We start from the raw sequence: 21,010 nt of genomic DNA on the forward strand, positions 1-21,010 counted from the left end.
AAAGCTTTGTTATATATTTTCTCAAACAAAAAAACGAGAGTTGGTATGTTAGTAAATAACATAAATCACGATTGATTGATGTATTCAATTGTTTTCGGTCACTTTCTGTTTTACCGGAAATGACTACAACTTTTGATTTTTAAATGGTACCCTCGGTATTTTTTACTTTACTTGATAGAAAACTTAAATTTCAATCTAGTGTCATGGTTGTGTTCATAACGTAAATTTGATTCGAAATAGCAAGTATGCGGTAACAAACTATTCGTAAAAATTAGCTTTTTCCAAATATGCTAATGAGCCACCCTCGTACCTCGTATTTGCAAAAAAATAAGTTGTAATTAAAAATACGATTTGGGTATCCTTTAACCAACCAAAAAATGTCAAGAAAAACAATAGACGATCAAATATATTTTTCCAAAACTCCTTGATTAAAAATTAGTGCTTTTTTAGCCATGACACTCTAGATTGAAATTTAAAATCCTATTTTTTTTCAGGCATAGATGTTAAAAGTTGTTATATGATAAGCTATTTTATTCAGAATGTAATTTTCTATAATGTAGTAAAAAAATACCAAGGGTAGGTACCATTTAGAAATAAAATTGTAGCCATTTCCAGTGCAACAGGAAGTGACCGATACAAATTAAATACGTCAATCAATCCTGATTTATGTCACATACACATATCTCGTTTTTTATCAGAAAAAAAAATAAAAAAGTTACAGTGGTGAGCCACTTTTGAAAAACACCCAGTATTTTTTCAAACTTCTGGAAAAAATATTCGTATGTTACAAAATCAGTAGGTAAGATACAGTCATTTTTATTTACCATACATGACAATATACCTGCCCCTTAAAGTCATCTTTCTTCAATGAACATATTCTCAATAGTTTTCAAAAATTAGCACGCTAATGAATGTAGTTATTTTTTCTTATAATAAAACTTTTTTATAATAATTTTTTTTATAATAAAAATTCACTTTGATTTTACAATGTTCAAATAATAATCGAACTCGAATGAATGATTTAAAAAGCCTGTCGAATTATTTCTAAGATGTGGTATATTTCATATTATTGTAGTGAACTGACTTATAGAAATCAATATATAAATATAGAAAAATATAGAAATCAATATAGAATATAGAAAAATATAGAAATCAATATAGAATATAGAAATTGAATTAACATAAACGAACAACAGATTGATCGATGGAGTGTAGAGGTAAGGAGATAATATATCTTCCTCCATTAAAAAATTATCCCTATTATTTATTATTAAATTATTAATATTTGACGTGAAGGCACGCGTTCCAAAAAAAAATACAAATTTTATTTTCATGTCACATGAAATAAATTGTCGATTTTTATTCAGCAGCAATAGACTGGGCCTCTAATAAAAATAATTGTTTTATATTCTAAAAAATAAAAACAAAGCTTTTTGGATAATGTTTAGTTATGTTACTTTTATTCTCTTATCAAAATAAAAACACTAAATCACCACAATACACCAAAACACTTTTACTTTTACACTGGACGCGCGTTTCGCTAACCATGTTAGCATCATCAGCAGATGATTATAAACTAAAGTACAATCTACAAGTTGAGCGTTTATATACTCGCCCAGTGGGCACCGAGTGGGCGTGACAAAATCTAGCCAACCGAGTCAGAGCCGACTGAGCGTAACAGTTAGATTTCCGCCACTAGAGTAGTAGGAACAAAGAACTTGAAGGAATTGGACCGTTGTCTCTGTTCATACTATCTTTACATTTATTAATTCTGATGCTTTCATATGCATCTAATTGCCTGTAATTTGAGACTTGTTTAATTAATTTTAAATTATTAAGATCTATACAATGTTTTTTATCAACAATATGTTCGGCAACGCAAGATTTATCCGGTCTACCAAAGACCGGATGGTGGAATCAGTTGGCCCTGACTCGGTTGACTAGATTTTGCCAAGCTCACTCGGTGCCCACTGGGCGAGTATATAAACGCTCAACTTGTAGATTGTACTTTAGTTTATAATCATCTGCTGATGATGCTAACATGGTTAGCGAAACGCGCGCCCTGTGTAAAAGTAAAAGTGTTTTGGTGTATTGTGGTGATTTAGTGTTTTTATTTTGCTGTGTAACACCAAAGGTTCCAACCCTCAACTGTAATTCTCTTATCTATGGTTACTTTTCATTTTTTAGATTTATGCGTATAACATAATGTCCTATAGAGATATTTCTCCTCATCTCTACACTCCATAGAGAGATCTTAATAAATATTAATTTTTTTTAATTAGATAAGAGAAGAATTTTAGAATGCTGAAGAAATGTTAAAATATATATCAGATTAATTACTCTAATATTTTATTTTTGACATATAGATTTTTTTTACTAATTAGACATAAATCTAACATTTTTTACAAACCATTGCATCAGTCGCTGCAAATTTGCTAATAGCTCTGAAAAGAACCTTTATTTTATAAAAAAAATAAAATTTTGGGAAAATCAATAAAGGTTTTTTTTCTGTATAGGTAGAAAGTATGCTTCAAATTATTGAATTAATTAATAAAAGATTATAGTTAAAAAAATAATGCACGAAATTAGCTTAACTACAGTTATATCTCCGTCGCGCGTCGTTACTGGCCGTTGTCGTTGTTGGTCTAGTTTCATTGGCCCCCATATACCAGAAGATTTGGCCTACGAATTTGTCCTGCGGACGTGGCCTGCCACGTACCAACTGTCCTATTTTGGTTTGCAGTCTTGGCCTGCCGTATATCCTTGCTCGATTAAATATTCTCGTTTGGGACAAAATTCGACGTTTGATAGCAGTTTTTATACAGATAAATGTTTATTGTTGAGATAGAAAGAGCGTTGAAAGTCCGCCGACTTTATACTTTGTTCCTTTTTTTAGGTGAATCTAATCTGACAGATGAAGCCTGCGGATTTGGTCAGTGACAGTCTTGGCTTACCAAAGTCTGCAGGCTAAACCTGCAGGCCAAATTCTCTAGTGTAAAAGAAGATAAATCACTGTTTGTAGTAGCATTATTATTTCACGATGGAAAGCAGAAAGCAAATTGTTGACTCTATTGTTGACCACAATCACAGGACGTTCATTTGGTGTTAAACTTTTTTTTATATAGTTATTATTAATTTATCTAGAAAATTATAGTAATTTTGGATAAACAAAGCAATTTTCTCAATATTCTACTCCACGTCGAAGTATCTTGTTAAAAACTGAGGTATGCGTCCGGGTAACAAAGATTAATGAGAAGAATTTGTGGCAAGCTACATGCTTCAATAATTGAAAGACTGAGTGTAGCATGCTCTATTATCATGTTTCCTAAATGTCCCCTCCATGGAATTAAGCTTTAACTCTTTTAGAAGACAAGAAACTAGACCAACTCGTGTCGGCTGGGAAGAAATTCTCGTCCTCATCTCGAGATTTTCTCTCTCTGAGAGTCTCGTTTTCGAGATAAAAGCATGCGAGAGTCTCGTGGCAAACATTTTTTATTGTACTTATTAATTTTGAATGATTGTTTTATATATTATTTACGCTTAATAAAACTTATCAACTACTGCTTTGTGTTACTGCTTTAAATGAAAATAAAAATACCTATAGTTGGTTAGGTAAATAAATAATAAATCCTTCTTATTAAAGTTAAATTAATATATGTATCTCAATAGGAATATTATATTTACAGCTATTAGGGCTAATTATGCATTCTATTTTATTAATTCTGTTTTAAATACTTCTGTTAACTTTGCTCATTATTAATTTAGGTAACAATTCACAGATCGACAAGTTGTATGACTGTAAGTATGATTAGTTAATTATTTTAAAAGAAAACTCTGTAATCAAAAATTACAACTTTGATAATATCTTATTTAAATCATTCATAAATCCCTCTTTCCTGTCTCAATGGAAAGTAACTCTTCCTGCTATTTAATCAGTTCATTTGTTAATAAGTTATTTGAATATATTAACAAAACTTGAGACATAAAGAATTAACACAATAAGTTAATATAAATATTCTACTGTTTTATCTGGATTATCGATCAATCAACACTTATAATCTTCCTGTTATGTCTGTGAACTTTACTAAGCCGTCTAATCTGTAACGTTTATTTTAATAAAACTTTTTGTGCAACATGATTTATATCAATCAACAGATGTCATTTTTATAACAGTCCATTCGCTGCATCTGAGGATTAATAATGCAAATAGATTAGATGTTTGTTTACAATACTTATTTTTAAGTTATATGAGAATAATTATATTTGTTTAGCTTAACGCCGATTAGCCACCTGTTATAAAAAATATTTAAATATTCTTATTTGTTGTCTTATTAACGGTTGGAACCATTGGTGTTACAAGAGAAAATCACACAAACTGACTACAATAATTGCAGCATTATAGTAATTATTATTAAATCAGTCATTAACTGATTGGAAAGTAATTGCTAAATTTTACATATTTGTATATTGATATAATATGGTGAGTCTATGAGGGCGAGTCTTAAATAAGCGCAAATATTTTTAGAGGTATACTATATTTTTGATCCCAGAAACAACGATTTGTTTTTTTTGGAAAATTTGGAGTTTTTTGAAAATTATATGACAAAATAGGTAGTGTACTGAAAAGATACAGTGGTTCTCAAAATTTTATCAAAAAATCTTTTTTTACTTAAATTTTCAAAGTAAAACAACAATATAATTAGAAAATAACACAGCGATGTAAAAACGGCGTCTTTGTATCTCTACTCATAAATGAGAAACCCCATAAAACACAGGAAAATGGGACACCCTGTACACGCAATCTAGAATTTAACGTTCTAACCAAACCGTTTAATTTTAAGTTTGCATTGAAGGGTCAGGGAAAAAAAGCATGTAAGTCAATTATTTCTCTTCAAACTGAGAAAAGCACGATTTTATGTTAAAAACGTTACAAAAAATAGAGTACTTATAGGAAAATACTTATAAAAATAGCGTGTAACATCTCGATTTGTTAGAACTTGATAAAGGCATATTTTATTAGATGAAATATCATTGTAAGGACCGTTTGACACGGGACAATAATCCAGTCTAAATTGTATATAATTTGTTGCGCGCGCATTTTTAGTCAAATTGTATGCAATAAAAAAGAACATGTTCTAAATTCTTGCATGCAATTAGCTGAACATGCGCAATACATAATTTCATTTCTCTGATTTTGATAAACATAACCTTAATGTTTATGTTACATTTGTTTGTTAAGTTAATTGTTTATGTTTGCTCTATGTTCGATTGTGAGGCTTTTACTCACTGTAATTAGTACCTAAGTAAGTTCAGCTAATTGCATGCAAGATTTTAGAACATGTTCTATTTTATTGCATGCAATTTGACTAAAAATGCGCGCGCAACAAATTGTATACAATTTAGGCTGGAATATTGTCCCGTGTCAAACGGTTCTAATTTTTAATCATGTATTGTGACATACATACATATTTCTTGCCAGACAATATTTTATAAAATATAACCCAAACTACTTTTTAGTTCTTAAATTTAAGTCCCGTGTCAAACGGTCCTAAGGGACAGACAAGACGTATACGAACTCAGCAGTGAGTTGCTTTGCTCTTTCCTCTTTTTGCTTGACTTGTCTGCTATTTTTTCTTTATAGTATAACTTTATAGTATAACTTAACTATAGTAAAGACGCTATACCGGGTGCGTCTCCAAGGTAACTCACCCCTATCATTTTTTTTATTTTTTCAGATAAAAAAACCCGATTTGGTATGTTAGTATATAACATAAATCAGGATTGATTGACGTATTCAATTGTTTTTAGTCACTTCCTGTTTCATCGGAAATGATTATAACTTTTGATTTTAAATGACAACCTTGGTATATTTCTACTTTATTGAATAGAAAATGACACTCTCAATAGAATAACATATCATATGTCAACTTTTGATATTTTAACTTTAAAAAAAATCACATTTTAAATTTCAAACTCCATGAGTCCCATGACTGTGTTAAAACACTAATTTTTAATCAAGGAGCTTGGAGAAATAGTTTTGATCGTCTAATGTTTTTTGTGTCTTCTCCTGGCCGGTTAAAAGATACCCAAATTTGTATTTTTAATCATATCTCAATTTTTTCAAATAGAACAAGGGTGGCTCATTAGCATATTTGGAAAAAGCATTTTTTACGAATAATTTCGTACCACACACTTGGTATTTCGAATAAAATTGTCGTTATGAACCGCATGTTGCATTTTCAAATACACCATAATGCGAAAATGTCATAAGATGACATATGATATACCATTCTATTCAGAATGTTGTTTTCTTTCGAATACAGTAGAAATATACCGAGAGTGCCATTTAAAAATCAAAAGGTGTATTCATTTCCGGTGAAACAGGAAGTGATCAAATACGTCAATCAATCCTAATTTATGTCATATACTAACATACCAAATCTCTCTTTTATCTGAAAAAATAAATAAAAAAGTTATAGGGTGAGCCAATTTTGAGACACACTCGGTATATATTCCAACTCGGTTGCTTTTTTTCCCAGTTTTGCGGTTTCTATAAAGATGCTTATACTCACTCTGAACCAAAACCAAATGCGGAATATTTAAATATAGCAAAAAATTGAGTTTAAATACTTTCTCTCTATTGTTTTAGATGAAATCGTCAAAAATCCGAAAGCAAAAAGGACAACCCTATGGGACCATTTCGGTATAGCGTTGGCGGAATACTTTGGAACGACAACCCTGCTATGCCTTTCTTGCATGGGCGGCGCTTTAGGAATCCAGGGGGTCTTATCCAGCATGCATACCAGTTTCACCGCAGGCCTGGCTGTTACGGTTGCCATACAGGTGGGTACTGTGATTAAATACCAAGCAACTAGTGTAATTAATAATGCATGAGAGCGGAATTTCTGTATTCAGGGTATAATATTATATAAAATTTAATTAAAATTATTGAATTTTAATATTAATTGACTATAATTATTTTGTTTAAATATAATAATAATAATAGCTCCCGTATATAGCGTTTAACGCCTTGGGAGTAGCAAGGTACAGCTTGCCATGCTAGAGCCGTTCGGTATACAAGGAAGGTAATGTGGCTAGCACTACGCTTCAACCGTCTATTATTACCTCATGATTGTGAATCCCAAGTACTCATTTAAGGCTGAGTCGACCTAGGTACCCAAACTATTTTTATTTTAATAAAAATAGTCGGCTGATGAAATGCCGGGTGTGGGAATCGAACCCACACCTTGAGATTGGTAGACGAGAGCCTGTACCTCTACGCCACCTGGCACCTTTGTTTAAATATAAAAATATAAAAAATGTCTATACCTATGTAGTGGATTTTCCAAAAAATTCTTTTATATGCTTGCCATTGCACTGTAAGAATCTACAAATAAAATAATTATTTTTTGTAAACGACTTCGTGTTAAATTTACCGGATCGCCGTTGTCAGAGTTATGTTTACAGTAATAGAATTTCAGCCTAACAAAGAAAAATGCGAATACTTCGGAAAGATCTGTTGAAAGCAAATACAGTTATCGAAGAAAAACTATTTAAAATATTAGTCTGCCCGATAGCTTTAGTTTTTAAACAGAAGAAACCGTTGACGTTCTGTTAAAATGACATTTTTAACTTGATATTTAAACTTCAAAATTAACAATTACTACCCGATAACAATTACTTAATAAAGTAAAACCAAAAAGCCCCAAACTTTCTGTATGATTATTTTTAAATTTTACTTATGTTATATTTATTTATCTTGTTGTATCTATCAAGTTAAAAATGTCATTTTAACAGAATGTCAACGGTTTCTTGTAGACGTATCTGTTTTAAAAAAAGTAAAGTGTTCTCAAATAGTTGAATTTAAATATTTTAAATAGTTTTTTTCTTTATTCTTTGTATTTTTTTTGCTTCCGACGACGGTAGACGGAAGAGATAACTTTCCGAAACGTTAAGCATTTTTTTTTCTTTGTTAGGCAAATTTGTATTACTGTAAACATAACTTCTGACAAGCAGCGTCCGTTTAGGTTTAACTCAGAAGTGTTTACAAAAAATAATTATTTTATTTTGTAGATTTTCTTGCAGTGCAGTGGCGAAATACCTATAAAGGATTTTTGTGGAAAGATAAAAATGTAAGTATTACCCTATGTTTGGGGATTGTCTATACAACAGAAAAACTTTTTTTATTATCTTTTTGAGAAAAATGCATTTTTCTTAAAAGATTTTGCTTGTTCTAAAAGGGTTAATCTCGTTTAAACTTTTCCAAATTTTCATACCGTTTTAAAGATAAATAAACAAAATATGAAGATGTAATTTTTTCTAAGTCTCAAAAATAAACCCGCGTTTCTATGATACTATAATTTCGTTTTCATTCTTTGATATATTGTTGTTTCAATTTCGATTAGCGTCACAATTTTTTAAGTTTATTTTAAAATGTGAAAGAAACAAAAACTTTAAAATTTCCGTCCTCTTAGCGCTGAACAAATAAATTGTGTGCTTCTTTAAAAATTGTTAAGTTAATCAAAATTAATAACAATCTATGAAAGAACGAAAACGAAATGGTATTAACATAGAAACACGATTTTACTTGAGACGTAGAAAAAAGATCCTTATCATTTTCCTCTAAAACGGTATGGGAATTTGGAAAAGTACAAACAGGATTAACCATTTTAGAACAAGCAAAAACTTTTATGAAGAATGCAAATTTTTCAAAAAGATAATAAAAAAGTTTTTCCTCTTGTAAATACAATCCGAGGACATAGTGTAGGTGTTCTCCAGTAAGTTGTTTCAATAGAACACATATGTAGGTACATAAGTCCATATAGTTAAGTTAAAATATTAACATATTATTCTGTAACCGTTTTTTATCATTTAAATAGAATAAGCTATACTTATAGAGTGTGGTGACAAATTCGATGTCCACTATTAGTTTTAAACGCAAATATCTTCAGTAGTATTATAAATAGGGCAACAAAATTTATAAACAGACAAACATTACTCTACAGGGCTTCCCAAATTCGAGACTCGTTATTGGGACCTTAGAGACTAGGGCCAGTATTTATAGTCGAGTCTCAAAACGTGACTCCAGTCACGAGATGAAAAAGACCGACAAAAATAACAGGCTTACGTTTCGCCACCGATATACACGTAATTTTGTCGGTCATTTCGAAGATCCAGTTCAAGACGCGACTATAAACTATAAATACGGGCCTAGAAAAGATAGGATGTCCGTTAAATGGAGGCAAACAGTGGCAAACTTACTCAATTTGGTGCTGATCAAAATGTCATATTACAAGTTTAAAAATTCCCAATAGTTTGTAGAAAAATTGTAAAGTAAATGATGGGTTAACGTATTATTTTTGCTGATAAGACTATTCTGGACCTTGATACTTTACTTGGATACTTGTACTGGTACTTTGATACCACAGTCCTCGGCCATATCATTGTCAATGACCTAATGACTTGGCGAGTGTCTAAATCGACACTTACTCACGAGGTGTGAATGAGCAGTGTGTGTCAATTGATTTAACACTCTTATCATGGAACAAACAACACGACACAGTTTCTAGACGGTCACCTGTCCATCTACACGCATCCAAGCTGATCTCCCGGGAACCGGTGTTTTTTATGAGTCTATTTGAGTAAATACATCAAAATAAATTTCCCATTTTTCTTTCAACTTTTTTCGTCCTACAAGGTGGCGTTATCAAAGTTTCAAACCATATTTCGTTTTAGAGCCACCATCATCAACATTCTTTTTTTAAATACGGCTTTGGATTTTGTGTTAAGGATTTTAAGAACTTGTAAGGTTCAAAAAACAATTTATTCGAAAAAATTATATTAATTACATTTTCCATAAGAATTCATGTGTTAGAGAGACAAATAATAGATATTTGGTAAGACCTTAAAACAATAAACAGACCAATAACAACAATAAAAAAACAAGAATGTTTTCAAGAAATATGAAAAGTTTTTCCCTTGTTTTATAGAAAGACCTCTGTTGTGTATTTTAATCTCCCTGGCAGTGGTGAATTATTTACTGGGAGAATTTCAGAGTAGAAAGAGATTTTCGCGCCCAGCATAACATTTTAGCATAATATATTAAAATTTGAAGGAATATAATATCATCTTTAACTTTATGTTAGGAAACTTTTTCTTTTATTTAAAATTTATATAGCTTTCGCCTCTTCTACTTTTCGAAAAATTATAGTTTTCAGTAAAATCAAGATAAAATCAAATAATTTTGAAATATTTTAATAATAATTGTTTACAATACAGGGTGGCGCACCTCATTCGCCTCGGTTGATTATACGAAAACGGAAAGATGTAGAAACAAAATATTTTATGGGTATATGTGGGGAGGCAAGGTGCGCAATTTAAAATTATTTTGCAATATACAGGGTGTTTCAAAACCAAGATCCATACCAAAGTTATATTTTTTCTTATGCAACACCCGGTATTTTATTTCAGTTTTGGATTCTTGGGCCCAAAAAATGGCATTTATTATAAGGGTTACATATGTTTAAAATCTTTGGTTTTTGAGATATTTAAAGAAATTTAAATTTGCAAGCGACAATAGAATAGATTATTAATACCCTGTACATTACTTTTGAGAATTAATTCTTGTGCTTAAGTTTAAAGGTAAAGAAATAAACTTTATTGAAAAATGGTATTGCTTCCTGAAATTTATACAGGGGTATAAAAAATTGCTGATCTATTTTAAGGATTTATTTTATATAAAAACTTTGTTATTGCAAAGGCAACACCCTGTATTTTTTTAAATAAACCGAAGCAGATTCAAATGCTCTTTCAAACTATATTAGGGTTTCCTATACCTATCTAGTATTGTACTTTTGTTTATCTACATAGATAAATTTCGCGACAGGCTTTTATATCATATTAATTGTGTAATGTAATAAATTGAAGGATTTAATTTAATAAAAGCTTCTTTTAAATAAATTTTTTAGTTAAACATTTTATTTTCAACTTTTGAGTTTTCTCTTAATCCGTGTATGCTATTAATGTATCTTTATTAAAAGGTATTGTTCTGTTAATTTTAAATTATCTAATTCTGGGATGTTGAGCTCTTCTAAATATGTTATTCGACAAAGGACAACATAACCTGGTCCTATGGCCACCTTTCAACTCCCATTTTCAGACCAGCTTTATGGTACCATAATATTGCATTGTCACCGAAGATGCAAGTATACCAAATTTGAGCTAAATTGAGCATGTGAAAGTGCCCATAATATGGTACGACTTTATATGCTTTATGGTACTATAATATTGCATTGTGACCGATAATACACACGTATCCTAAATTTGAGCCCAATTGGATGTCAGGAAGTGGTTCTAAGTCAATTCGCAAGATTAGATCCAAGCAACACGGCGAGTTAAATAATAATCACCCGCAATATTACACGAAAAAATACCTTACATTTAAAACTGAAACATAAAATAAAATAAAAGTTTTATTAATCATACTTTATCCAAGATGTAAACAGGAAACAAGATATAAAAGTTCTCTGGGTTTTTGCCAGAACTACGGTTGAAGTAAAAGTTTCGAGGTTTGCAAAAGTTTGGCCGAGAACATCCCTAAAGCTCGTAACCCATTAAGCAAATGACTACACGAGAAAATTTGAAATTTGATTATTTTTTAGACGTTCGCCCATATCTCTGGAGCCCACATCAACCCTGCCGTGACCCTAAACGCTTTGATCGTTGATCAAATCACTTGGAGGCAAATCCTCAATTACATTATTCCACAACTTTTGGGATCGATAAGCGGAGCTGCCATTTTTGTGGTAAGTTAAATTATAGTACAGGGTTCTGCTGCAGGATTACTACACTCATCATGTAGTTAATCAAAATCTAATTTCTAGATACAGGGTTGCCCATTAGTGCGAGAAAGTCCAATATCGCGGTCCTTGTTGAAGATATGAAAAAAGTTTTATACAAGTGTTGCATGCTTTATAAAGAGGCATATCCTAAAAATATTTTGTTTTATACAGGGTGTCTCCAAAAAAGTCCTGATAAAGTTTTAGTTTTTTTTTAAATTGGATCCCCCATTTTCCTGTACAGATTTGGATTCAGCATAAAATTCTGCATATAGTACGCTATTTTTATTTCCACGCACTATGCGGTGTTGCCATTTTATTTCATATGATAGATACGGGCACTGATATGCTCAATTCGCAAACGACAGATTTAAGACTTATTAGTAAAAGTCGTACATTTTGTTAAGAGACAGTTACTCTTAAAATATTTATTATGTGTTTCAGGCGGTAACGAATAGTGAAGCTTTGGAGTTTATTGGAGGTCGTGGTGTCTGTGTAAATACGATAAATACATCGATTACAGTATGGCAGGTGAGACTATTAGTATTAAGAACAGTTTTACAATTAAATACTTAATACATTTTTTTATGATATGAGTACTAAAAGTGATATTTCATTTTGTAAGACAGAAAGCTCTCATCCTCGTTTGTTTTTGATTTGATGTTTGCTAAAAAGTTATTTACTTTTACAGGGTAATCCAAAATTACAATATACAGTCAAATGCTATAGAATCTGTCAACTTACTAGTAATGTAATAAAAGAAAATTTTATTAGTAATTGTTAGTAGTCACTAGTGAGAGTAACATTTACTAAAAGTTGCCACCATCCTGTATAAATACAATAGGAAGCGCGTTGGAGGGAATTGGAACAAATAAAACTTTTAGAAACACTGAAACACCATATTTAAGCTGGATCTACTTATCTGAAAATTAAAAGAAAACTATAACAAAACAAAATCACCAAAATTAAAATATCTGCCTTTATACTTAACCTAAAAAAGCATCAATCCTCTACATGTTAAGGGGCAACTGACTATCAATCGACACGAAGTTGTAGGAATGAGTTTTAATTCCTTTGGTTTCAACCGGTTTTTTCTAATTCTCTAATTCTCTAATTTTTATTTTATTCATGAAATGAATTTGATTGCATCGAATGCCTTGATTATAAAATTGAATGTGTCACGTCAAATTTTCAGTCAGCTGCCATATCGATCATCTCTGATCGTAATGTCCGGATAGAACAAATTCAAAATTATATTGAATGCGGGCTTTCACTAGTTAGCTCCAGTGATTACTGAAATTCACTTTTTTCAGTTTTATAATTGGTATTTATTATAAAGTTTCATAATTAGTTTTTGAACATTTACTGGCGTAGTGTAAGTAAATCAGTAAATGTGAGCTTTTACTAGTAATTTTTCATATTCGGTCATTTCTGGCTTTTACAGTAACACATACAAATATGTTCACCAAACAAATAATATCAATAGGTTAGTTATTATAGTTAAAGGAATTATATTCCAGAATTCTTTGAAACTTATTAATTTACATCCTGTATACATAATTAAAAAAATAAAAGATGAATATTAATTTTTGAAATATGTTAAAGCAATAAAAAACCGTAAATATTTCTAAAATAACAAGTCTTTTATAACATTGCTAATAGCGGATTATTTATTATTAAAGAAAAGTGTCAATATTTGTCAAAAATTTAATTAAATAGTAAGAGGTTGTATAGCACATATCATTTCGTATGATCCGCTGTTTTGTATCTATATTTGCGTATATTTTATAGTTATTTTAAAACGAACAAATAAGTCTGCATTTATCAGGCTTATTACAGATATTTATCAATGTTTAAACAGAGACTAATAAAGAAAACATAAACATAGACATAGAACTACTACGTATTTTTGGAATGAAAATAAGTTCATTGGACACAATTTACCATTTACCTCTATACAAAAGTGCTTCGTTTGTCCGTTAGAGGGCATCAGACTCTAAACAAATAAACACATTTTTAAGCGAGCGAAATGAACTGATCACGATCAATTTGCAATTTTTTCAATTATAAAAAAACAGTAATGACTGTTTGATGTAATTTTTTAATATGACGAGATGGTTTTGGTGATTATTGTCGTAACGTCATATTACGCTGCATTGGATACTCTATACTAAATTAAAAAAAAACATTAAAGACTAACGATACAGTCCTAGTTTTAATAAACATTAATAACGATAACAGAACTAACGATATTAAAGAAAACATCTGTAATACTCAAGGATACAAACAGAAAAGAAAATTGAAGGATACAAACAGAAAAGAAAATTGTACAAAATTCTCTGTTTGTATTGCCTCCCTTGGTTGTTATAACTGGCTGTAAAAATCCGTTCATACTGTCATTGTGGCTGCATATATCATAATGCGTTATGTTTTCCCATTTTTCTTTAAGGACCAAGCGAAGTTCATTTAATAAAGCTGGTAGCGCTTTGCGACCTCTAACCCTCCTGCTGAGCATGTCCCAAACGTCGAACATGATAGGCAGTTCATAGTGGTATATAGTTCATAATAATCACCAAAGCTGCCTTGTCATATTGAAAAATAACTTCAAAAATAAATGATAATTGAAAAAATTGCTAATTGTTGGTTGCAAGTTCATATATATATTTCGCTCTTAAAAATTAACCAGGGCATGTATTGACATGATCCAAAAAAATTATCAGGAGACATAGTTCTGATCAAAAAATAGTTTTAGGAAAATTTTCTTACAAAATTATTGCATAGGGTGTTTAAAGTTATAGTAAAAAACAACCCCTCGATTAATCCTGTATAATATACCAAATACTAAAGTTTGTAAAAAACTGAGTTTACGAATTTAAGTTCATGTAATTATATACAGCTTGCTGAAAAATTCATGAAAATAGGGCTAAAAATAACAAAAATAAAACACTTTAAATTTTTGACCAAAAATTTCTCCGTTGCGAGATTTTTTGCATCTGAGTGTATAATTTCATATGATCCCCTTGTTTGTTTCTATATTTGCGTATATTATTATGCATGTTTATCAAAATCTAAAAAACAATGCAGAATTTTATATTTTTTCTAATTAATTATTAGCAATAAAATAAAATACCAAGAAAAAAATATATCTTTAGAATCCAGTAAAGTCTAGAGCACTCTGTTAAATTAAATGTTTCGTCTAGGAGAATAAACTAGCGTAAAGCCGGTGGCATTCCTCTAACACAGCGATCAATTTTAGGGCTTAGCAGTGGAAATAGTGCTGAGCATCATCCTTAATCTTGCCAACTGCGCTTCGTGGGACGCCCGGAATTCGGATAAGACCGATTCGGTGTCCATCAAGATCGGGCTCCTCGTTACTGTACTCAATTTGGGCGGGGTAAGTTTTATTTAGTCTCAGGAAATCGTACTAATTAATAAGAATATCGAAAAAAGAAAGAGTTAGGGTGCTGAGAGATAATACGGAAATATATTTAAAAATGAATACCATTAACAAGTAAAGCGGTATTAGAAGTATAACACTTAGCTTTGAATAATATCTACCGGGTGGTGCATCGTCGCGCGTCGTTGGAAATCCCATGCAAATTTTGAACTGTCCAGATATTGGCTCCCCTATTGATTTTACAGCGAAGTCGTAAATATATTTTTTAAAGATTTATGTATGGTAAATACACATGCCAAATTTGAACAATTTTGGACCAGCCGATTTTGAGTTATTTAAAAAAGATTGCAACTATTTTTAAATTAAAACCGTAACAGGTAATAATCAAACCAGTCAATGGTCAGGTAGGTTTACAAACTATGATTTTGTCATTGTCAAAAGTACCTAATTTAATTTTAATATTCAGGGGAAATTAACCGAAACATGTCAAATACATCGTCTAAGCTATTTCCCGCATAGTATCATGCTCACTTTTTCTTTGTGCGTATAACAATAAATTATTACCAGTACTGAATATTAAAATTTTATTAATATTAAGTTACGTTTGAAAATGACGCTGACAACTTTATGTCGGTTTTTGACTGGTGTTTGATTGTTACCTATTCAGTTTTAATTAAAAAATCGATTCAGTTTTTCTCCCATTACTCAAAATTGGCTTGTCCAAAATTGTTTAAACTTGGCAAGTGTGTTTACCAAACGTAGAGCTTAAAAAATCTATTTACGACTTCGCTATAAAATCAATAGGGGAGCCAATATCTGGACAGTTCAAAATTTGCATGGGATTTCCTATGTTTCTAACGACGATGTACCACCCGGTATACCTTTGTAGCGGGTTCGTTTCTTAAAAGGATTTCTGGGCCCGTATTCCGTAACTTTGAAAACGCTAAGCGCTTTTAGTCGCTAAGCGTATATGACGTTAATTTTCGCTGAGCGCTCACTTAATTAACGATTTCGGTATTCTCGTCTGACGCGCTTAGCGTCTTTATTGATAGCGCTGAGCGCTTTGAAAACGGTTGCCTTAAAGAATCGTTTTACTTGTCGAACTGTCAGTGAAAATCGAAAAAATTGTGATTTTGTGCGTTATCTTGCTCTTTAGTGAAAATTACTACTACTTCTATAAATTCCTCAATAAGTAATTGATAATTTAAGACTTGGTAGCTATAAATATTGTTCAAAACATCGGAAATTCTGAGAAAGCGTCTTCAACACTTCCCTCGTATAATAAGAATAATGACATATCCATAGAAAAATAGCTTGACGCAACTCAACAATAGGTTATGAAATACATTTTTCATTATTACATCCGTCAGTTATCAACTTTTGACTATTACCTACATTAGAAATTGTGATGTTGCCAATATGTGCTCAACGCGTATCCAGAACACGATTCGCATGGCAACGAGAATACGAAAATCGACTGCCTTGCGTTTCGCTGATCGAATTCTTGCGCTCACCGCTTTGAAAGCGTAACGTTTTTATGTCAAAGTTACAGAATACGGGCACTGTTTTTTCTTCACTAGAGGAAAATCTACAAATTAAAAAAGTATTTTTTTTGTAAATGAGTGAAGCTTCATTCATAACATCGCAATTAGTGGAGTAAATTAGTGGTTTCAATTAAACTTTCTACCTTTTAGGTTACGATCATTCATAATGTCTAAAATACACAATTAATATCCTAGCAACAGCTTGCGGTAATCAGTTATATCCATAGAGAAAGCCTAATATTTAGCTTATAAAACAATAAACTTTTGATTTCTAACCACATTTTTTCTTGACGGATGATAATCAAAGGCCAAAATAACATTCCTTGCAAATTTTGAATTATTAATTAGTGGATTAGTTAAAAGTTTGTCAACTTTTTCAACTAATTGAAAATTCTTACCACTAATTTTTAACATTCTGAATGCTTTGAATTAGTAAATATTACTGACAAATTATTGGTCTCCGTTGAAACAATGCAGTGTTTTTTTTGCAGTACAAAAAATAAATAACTCTTTTATTTTGTAAATTTTGTTCCATTGGCAAAAAACCCAGAATTTTTTTGTGAAGTAAAGATGTATTAGAAGCGAAATAGTGATAACAGAGTAACAATAATATATAATATATATAAACGTCATATTCAAATTATTATTAACTGTTAATAGAGATAAATATTTTTAGGGTGCCTACACTGGTGCTAGTATGAACCCAGCAAGAAGTTTTGGACCAGCAGTTATGAGTGGGGATTTTAAAGACCATTGGGTATGTTTTAATTGTTTCTAGCCTTGTAAACTCACACACGAATGTGAACCTCGCAAAAGCTCTGGTATATTTAATATATCACTTTTTTACAAACATCTGTGCCGAAAGCACACCTATTATATAATACTCGCAGTACCTTCTGAAGACCTTACTTTGCACAAGCGCATTAAAAATTGAACGTACTTCCTGCTTCCCGTACAATCAAAAAAAATCTTTGTACCAAAAAAATAGACAAATAATTTAGAAACATTTTACCATTTTAATTTGTTTTTCATTTTTCATAATCTTATTTTCATTGCGTACAACTGCTTTTTTTGAAGTTCTTATTTTTTTAACTTTTATGACACTTTTATTTTGCAAAGGATGCAAGTGTGTTTAGTTAGACATTTTATTTATAGTATATTTATAGTTGTATATCAATTTTTAAAATTTATATTCAAATACCACGCGTGCAACAAAGAAATAAGATAAAAGTACGTCGTTGATATGTTTACGACAGTTTTTCTAATTATTTATTTATCCACATAAGTATATATGATCCAGGGCCTATATACAAAACGACAATTAATCAAAACTTTAAAAAAATTCCTAATTTCCTATTTATAATTGAAAAAAAAATAGGATTATCCCGCTCGAACTTCATCATGTCAAATAATTTAACTAACGTATTCCCGAAATTTGCGCTAGTGAGCATTTACCTTAAGCTATCGATTGTTATCTAATATCCTTGTTTATATATTCTTATATACAAGGCTAATATTAAGTAAGTCCATCGTGTGAAAAAAACTCGAAAAAGTCTCAAACCAAACAAAAATTAAGTTTTTGTATAAAATGCTACCGTCGAATGAAAGAATTGGGATTATTTATATTATTTCAATATATTTATTATTTATTTTTCATTTTTTATTTTTTTTATTATTTATTATTTACACTATTTTTATTTTTACTTATTTCTTCAATCAACGATGCTACATAAATATATTGTTTAGCAATGCAAAAAGATCAATATCCTAATGGCTCTGGTTTTAACAGCGAACACTTTAAGCACTTTTGAAAAAGAGTAATCTTTATTTGTATATTTTTCTTTATGTTATTCAAAATCCACTGTATCTACTTTTTAGATTATATTGTGTGTATTTTTTTTAATTTTGATGGCACAATACTAGATTGTTATAGGTATAATAATTCTCTTTTAAATAGAAAATTTAATACTAAAAACCTCTTAAATACAGGATACCAAAATCAATTATCACAAATAACATAAATGACAGAAGGAAATAAAGTAATTTTATTGTTATATAAATTATCAATTTAAAACTCTTTGAATTATTACGTCAGTTATTGTATAATTAAGTTTACTAACCTGCAAAGCCAACCCTATTTAAATATTTAACTAGCTCAGTCTTCATTAGTATATCAAATTAAATTCTAATTGTCTTCACAGAGACAAGCGACGTAATAAGAAAATTTATAAAACCAAGTTTTAATAAACTTGGATAACTATAATTTCAATTTTTATTTACATTTTTTAGATTAATTTTATGTATTTATTTTTGTTTAATTATTGTATTATGAATTATATGTGAGATAGTGTTATACTTATTTATTTAACAGAGTCTATGTAGAAAATATAGGTTCCAAAAAATAGTGACAGGTTACTTTAGAACTGTCTATTTTGAATAAACAATCACCTCCCGAATTTTTCCCACTTTGTTTATACCATAAATACATAAACTGAAATTTTAGTGGTATAATACATATTAGTAGCATGAAATACTGATTACTTTGTTATTGTAAAATATAATTTATTGTTATTTTAGGTATATTGGGTTGGACCAGTAGCGGGATCTCTGATAGCATCCATTATTTACAAGATGGTTTACTTAAGGAAGAAGTCAAAATGAAATTGGAAACTTGGAACAAAGACTGAACAAATTTTCTCCAAATATTGTACTTTTAGACAATGCAATCATTTCGATTATTTGGCAAAAGGAGTTAAGTTTATTATGAATGATACACTTACCATAATTAGAGTACTAAGGCTTTTGCTTTGGACGGCTTCACTGACAATTCTTAGGTCTGTCCTGTAACAAAATAGAAAGTCAATTATTACATACGTTTTACACAAACAGATATGACTCAAAAATATCCATATTTTTTATTCCACGAATAAATCTAAAAAAAATAACAAATTTAATTTGCAAACTTCATATTTGTGTGAATTTTATTATTAATCATAAAGTAGAAATAATTAAATTTTAGATATACCGGGTATTTTTCAATAGAGGCTCACCTCCATAACTTTTTTAATTTTTCAGTTAAAAAAACACGATTGGGTATATGTAAGTATACAGGGTGTTTCAAAAATAAAACTTTTGCAAGTTAATGATATTAATTTTTTTAAAGGTTGCTATTAGACTTGGATCAATGCAAATTAATAAAATTGCCTTTATCTCACCAAGGAGGCCGAAATCGATAAAATATCAAGAGAAACTTTTAATGGGCATTAAAATGCTTATGCTACACTATTTCGCTAACAAGAGAAAAAAAAGTCAGTGGCGTACATGTTTTTTTTAGAAAAATATTTCAGTGATAACCCATATGCACGTCCATGGTGAATATGTCGACACTTTTTTAGCTTTAAAATATGTCGCATTTATAGTAACTTCTACCCTCAAAATTTCATTCGAAACGCTAAAAGTACTTGGAAGAAAATTAAAATAAATCGAAAAAATATTAAGATTTTAACACACTGTAGCTGCGAAACAAATCAGAATCGGACCTATGTTGATATGAAAAATAAATCCTATTTTTACCTGCGGAATCTCCTCACGAGAGATGGCACATGTTTTTGAAACAGCCTATATAACATAAATCGGAATTGATTGAAGTATTCAATAATTATTTTCGATCACTTCCTATTTCACCGTTTCATAACGCATTTTTACGAATAATTTGGTACCACGTACTTGTTATTTCGAGTCAAATTGTCTTTATATTTATTGTCGTCATACTCTAGATTGAAATTATAAATATTTACTATTAAAAATAAATTATAATCATGAATTATTTTTTTAAGAGAAAATGTCAAAAGTTGTCAAAAAATGTCATACTATTCAAAATATCATTATCTATCAAATAAAGTAAAAAATACTGGGAGAATCTTAGGGAATATGTTTGAATATATATATATATATAATTTTATAATATATATATATATATATATATATATATATATATATATATATATATATATATATATAAAAATAGATTATAAAATAAAACAAAAAGTTCCTATGAACATATAATACAATAATTAAACAAAAATAAATACATAAAATTAATCTAAAAAATGTAAATAAAAAAATAAAAATTGAAATTATAGTTATCCAAGTTTATTAAAACTTGGTTTTATAAATTTTTCTTATTACGTCGCTTGTCTCTGTGAAGACAATTAGAATTTAATTTGATATAC

General features: G+C 30.0%; 2 protein-coding genes across 9 annotated transcripts in view; one reads left to right on the plus strand and one right to left on the minus strand.

The window, feature by feature from the left end:
• LOC115874051 (aquaporin AQPAe.a-like) overlaps nucleotides 1–19,565 on the plus strand; it is a 30,115-nt gene extending 10,550 nt beyond the window's left edge. For 3 of the 4 annotated variants that reach the window (XM_030889112.1, XM_030889129.1, XM_030889120.1), the window contains exons 2-7: nucleotides 6,650–6,843; nucleotides 11,661–11,804; nucleotides 12,282–12,368; nucleotides 15,094–15,231; nucleotides 17,455–17,535; nucleotides 19,356–19,565. In XM_030889112.1, coding sequence (XP_030744972.1) covers nucleotides 6,650–6,843; nucleotides 11,661–11,804; nucleotides 12,282–12,368; nucleotides 15,094–15,231; nucleotides 17,455–17,535; nucleotides 19,356–19,439 — 728 coding nt within the window. In that variant the 3' untranslated portion in view covers nucleotides 19,440–19,565. Of the gene's footprint in view, nucleotides 1–3,765; nucleotides 3,799–6,649; nucleotides 6,844–11,660; nucleotides 11,805–12,281; nucleotides 12,369–15,093; nucleotides 15,232–17,454; nucleotides 17,536–19,355 lie in introns of all 4 variants that reach the window. The other variant, XM_030889104.1, reaches the window with a different exon arrangement.
• The window catches only part of LOC115891936 (SH2 domain-containing protein 3C), a 236,290-nt gene that overhangs the window by 53,979 nt on the left and 161,301 nt on the right, over nucleotides 1–21,010 (minus strand). For all 5 annotated transcript variants that reach the window (XM_030912550.1, XM_030912556.1, XM_030912564.1 and 2 more), the window contains one exon: nucleotides 19,559–19,619. In XM_030912550.1, the coding sequence (XP_030768410.1) occupies nucleotides 19,559–19,619 (61 nt within the window). The remainder of the gene's footprint in view (nucleotides 1–19,558; nucleotides 19,620–21,010) is intronic.

This window comes from Sitophilus oryzae, unplaced genomic scaffold, assembly GCF_002938485.1.
Source record: "Sitophilus oryzae breed Bouriz unplaced genomic scaffold, Soryzae_2.0 scaffold_1009_pilon_pilon, whole genome shotgun sequence".
In the NCBI taxonomy this organism is placed as follows: Eukaryota; Metazoa; Arthropoda; class Insecta; order Coleoptera; family Curculionidae; genus Sitophilus; species Sitophilus oryzae.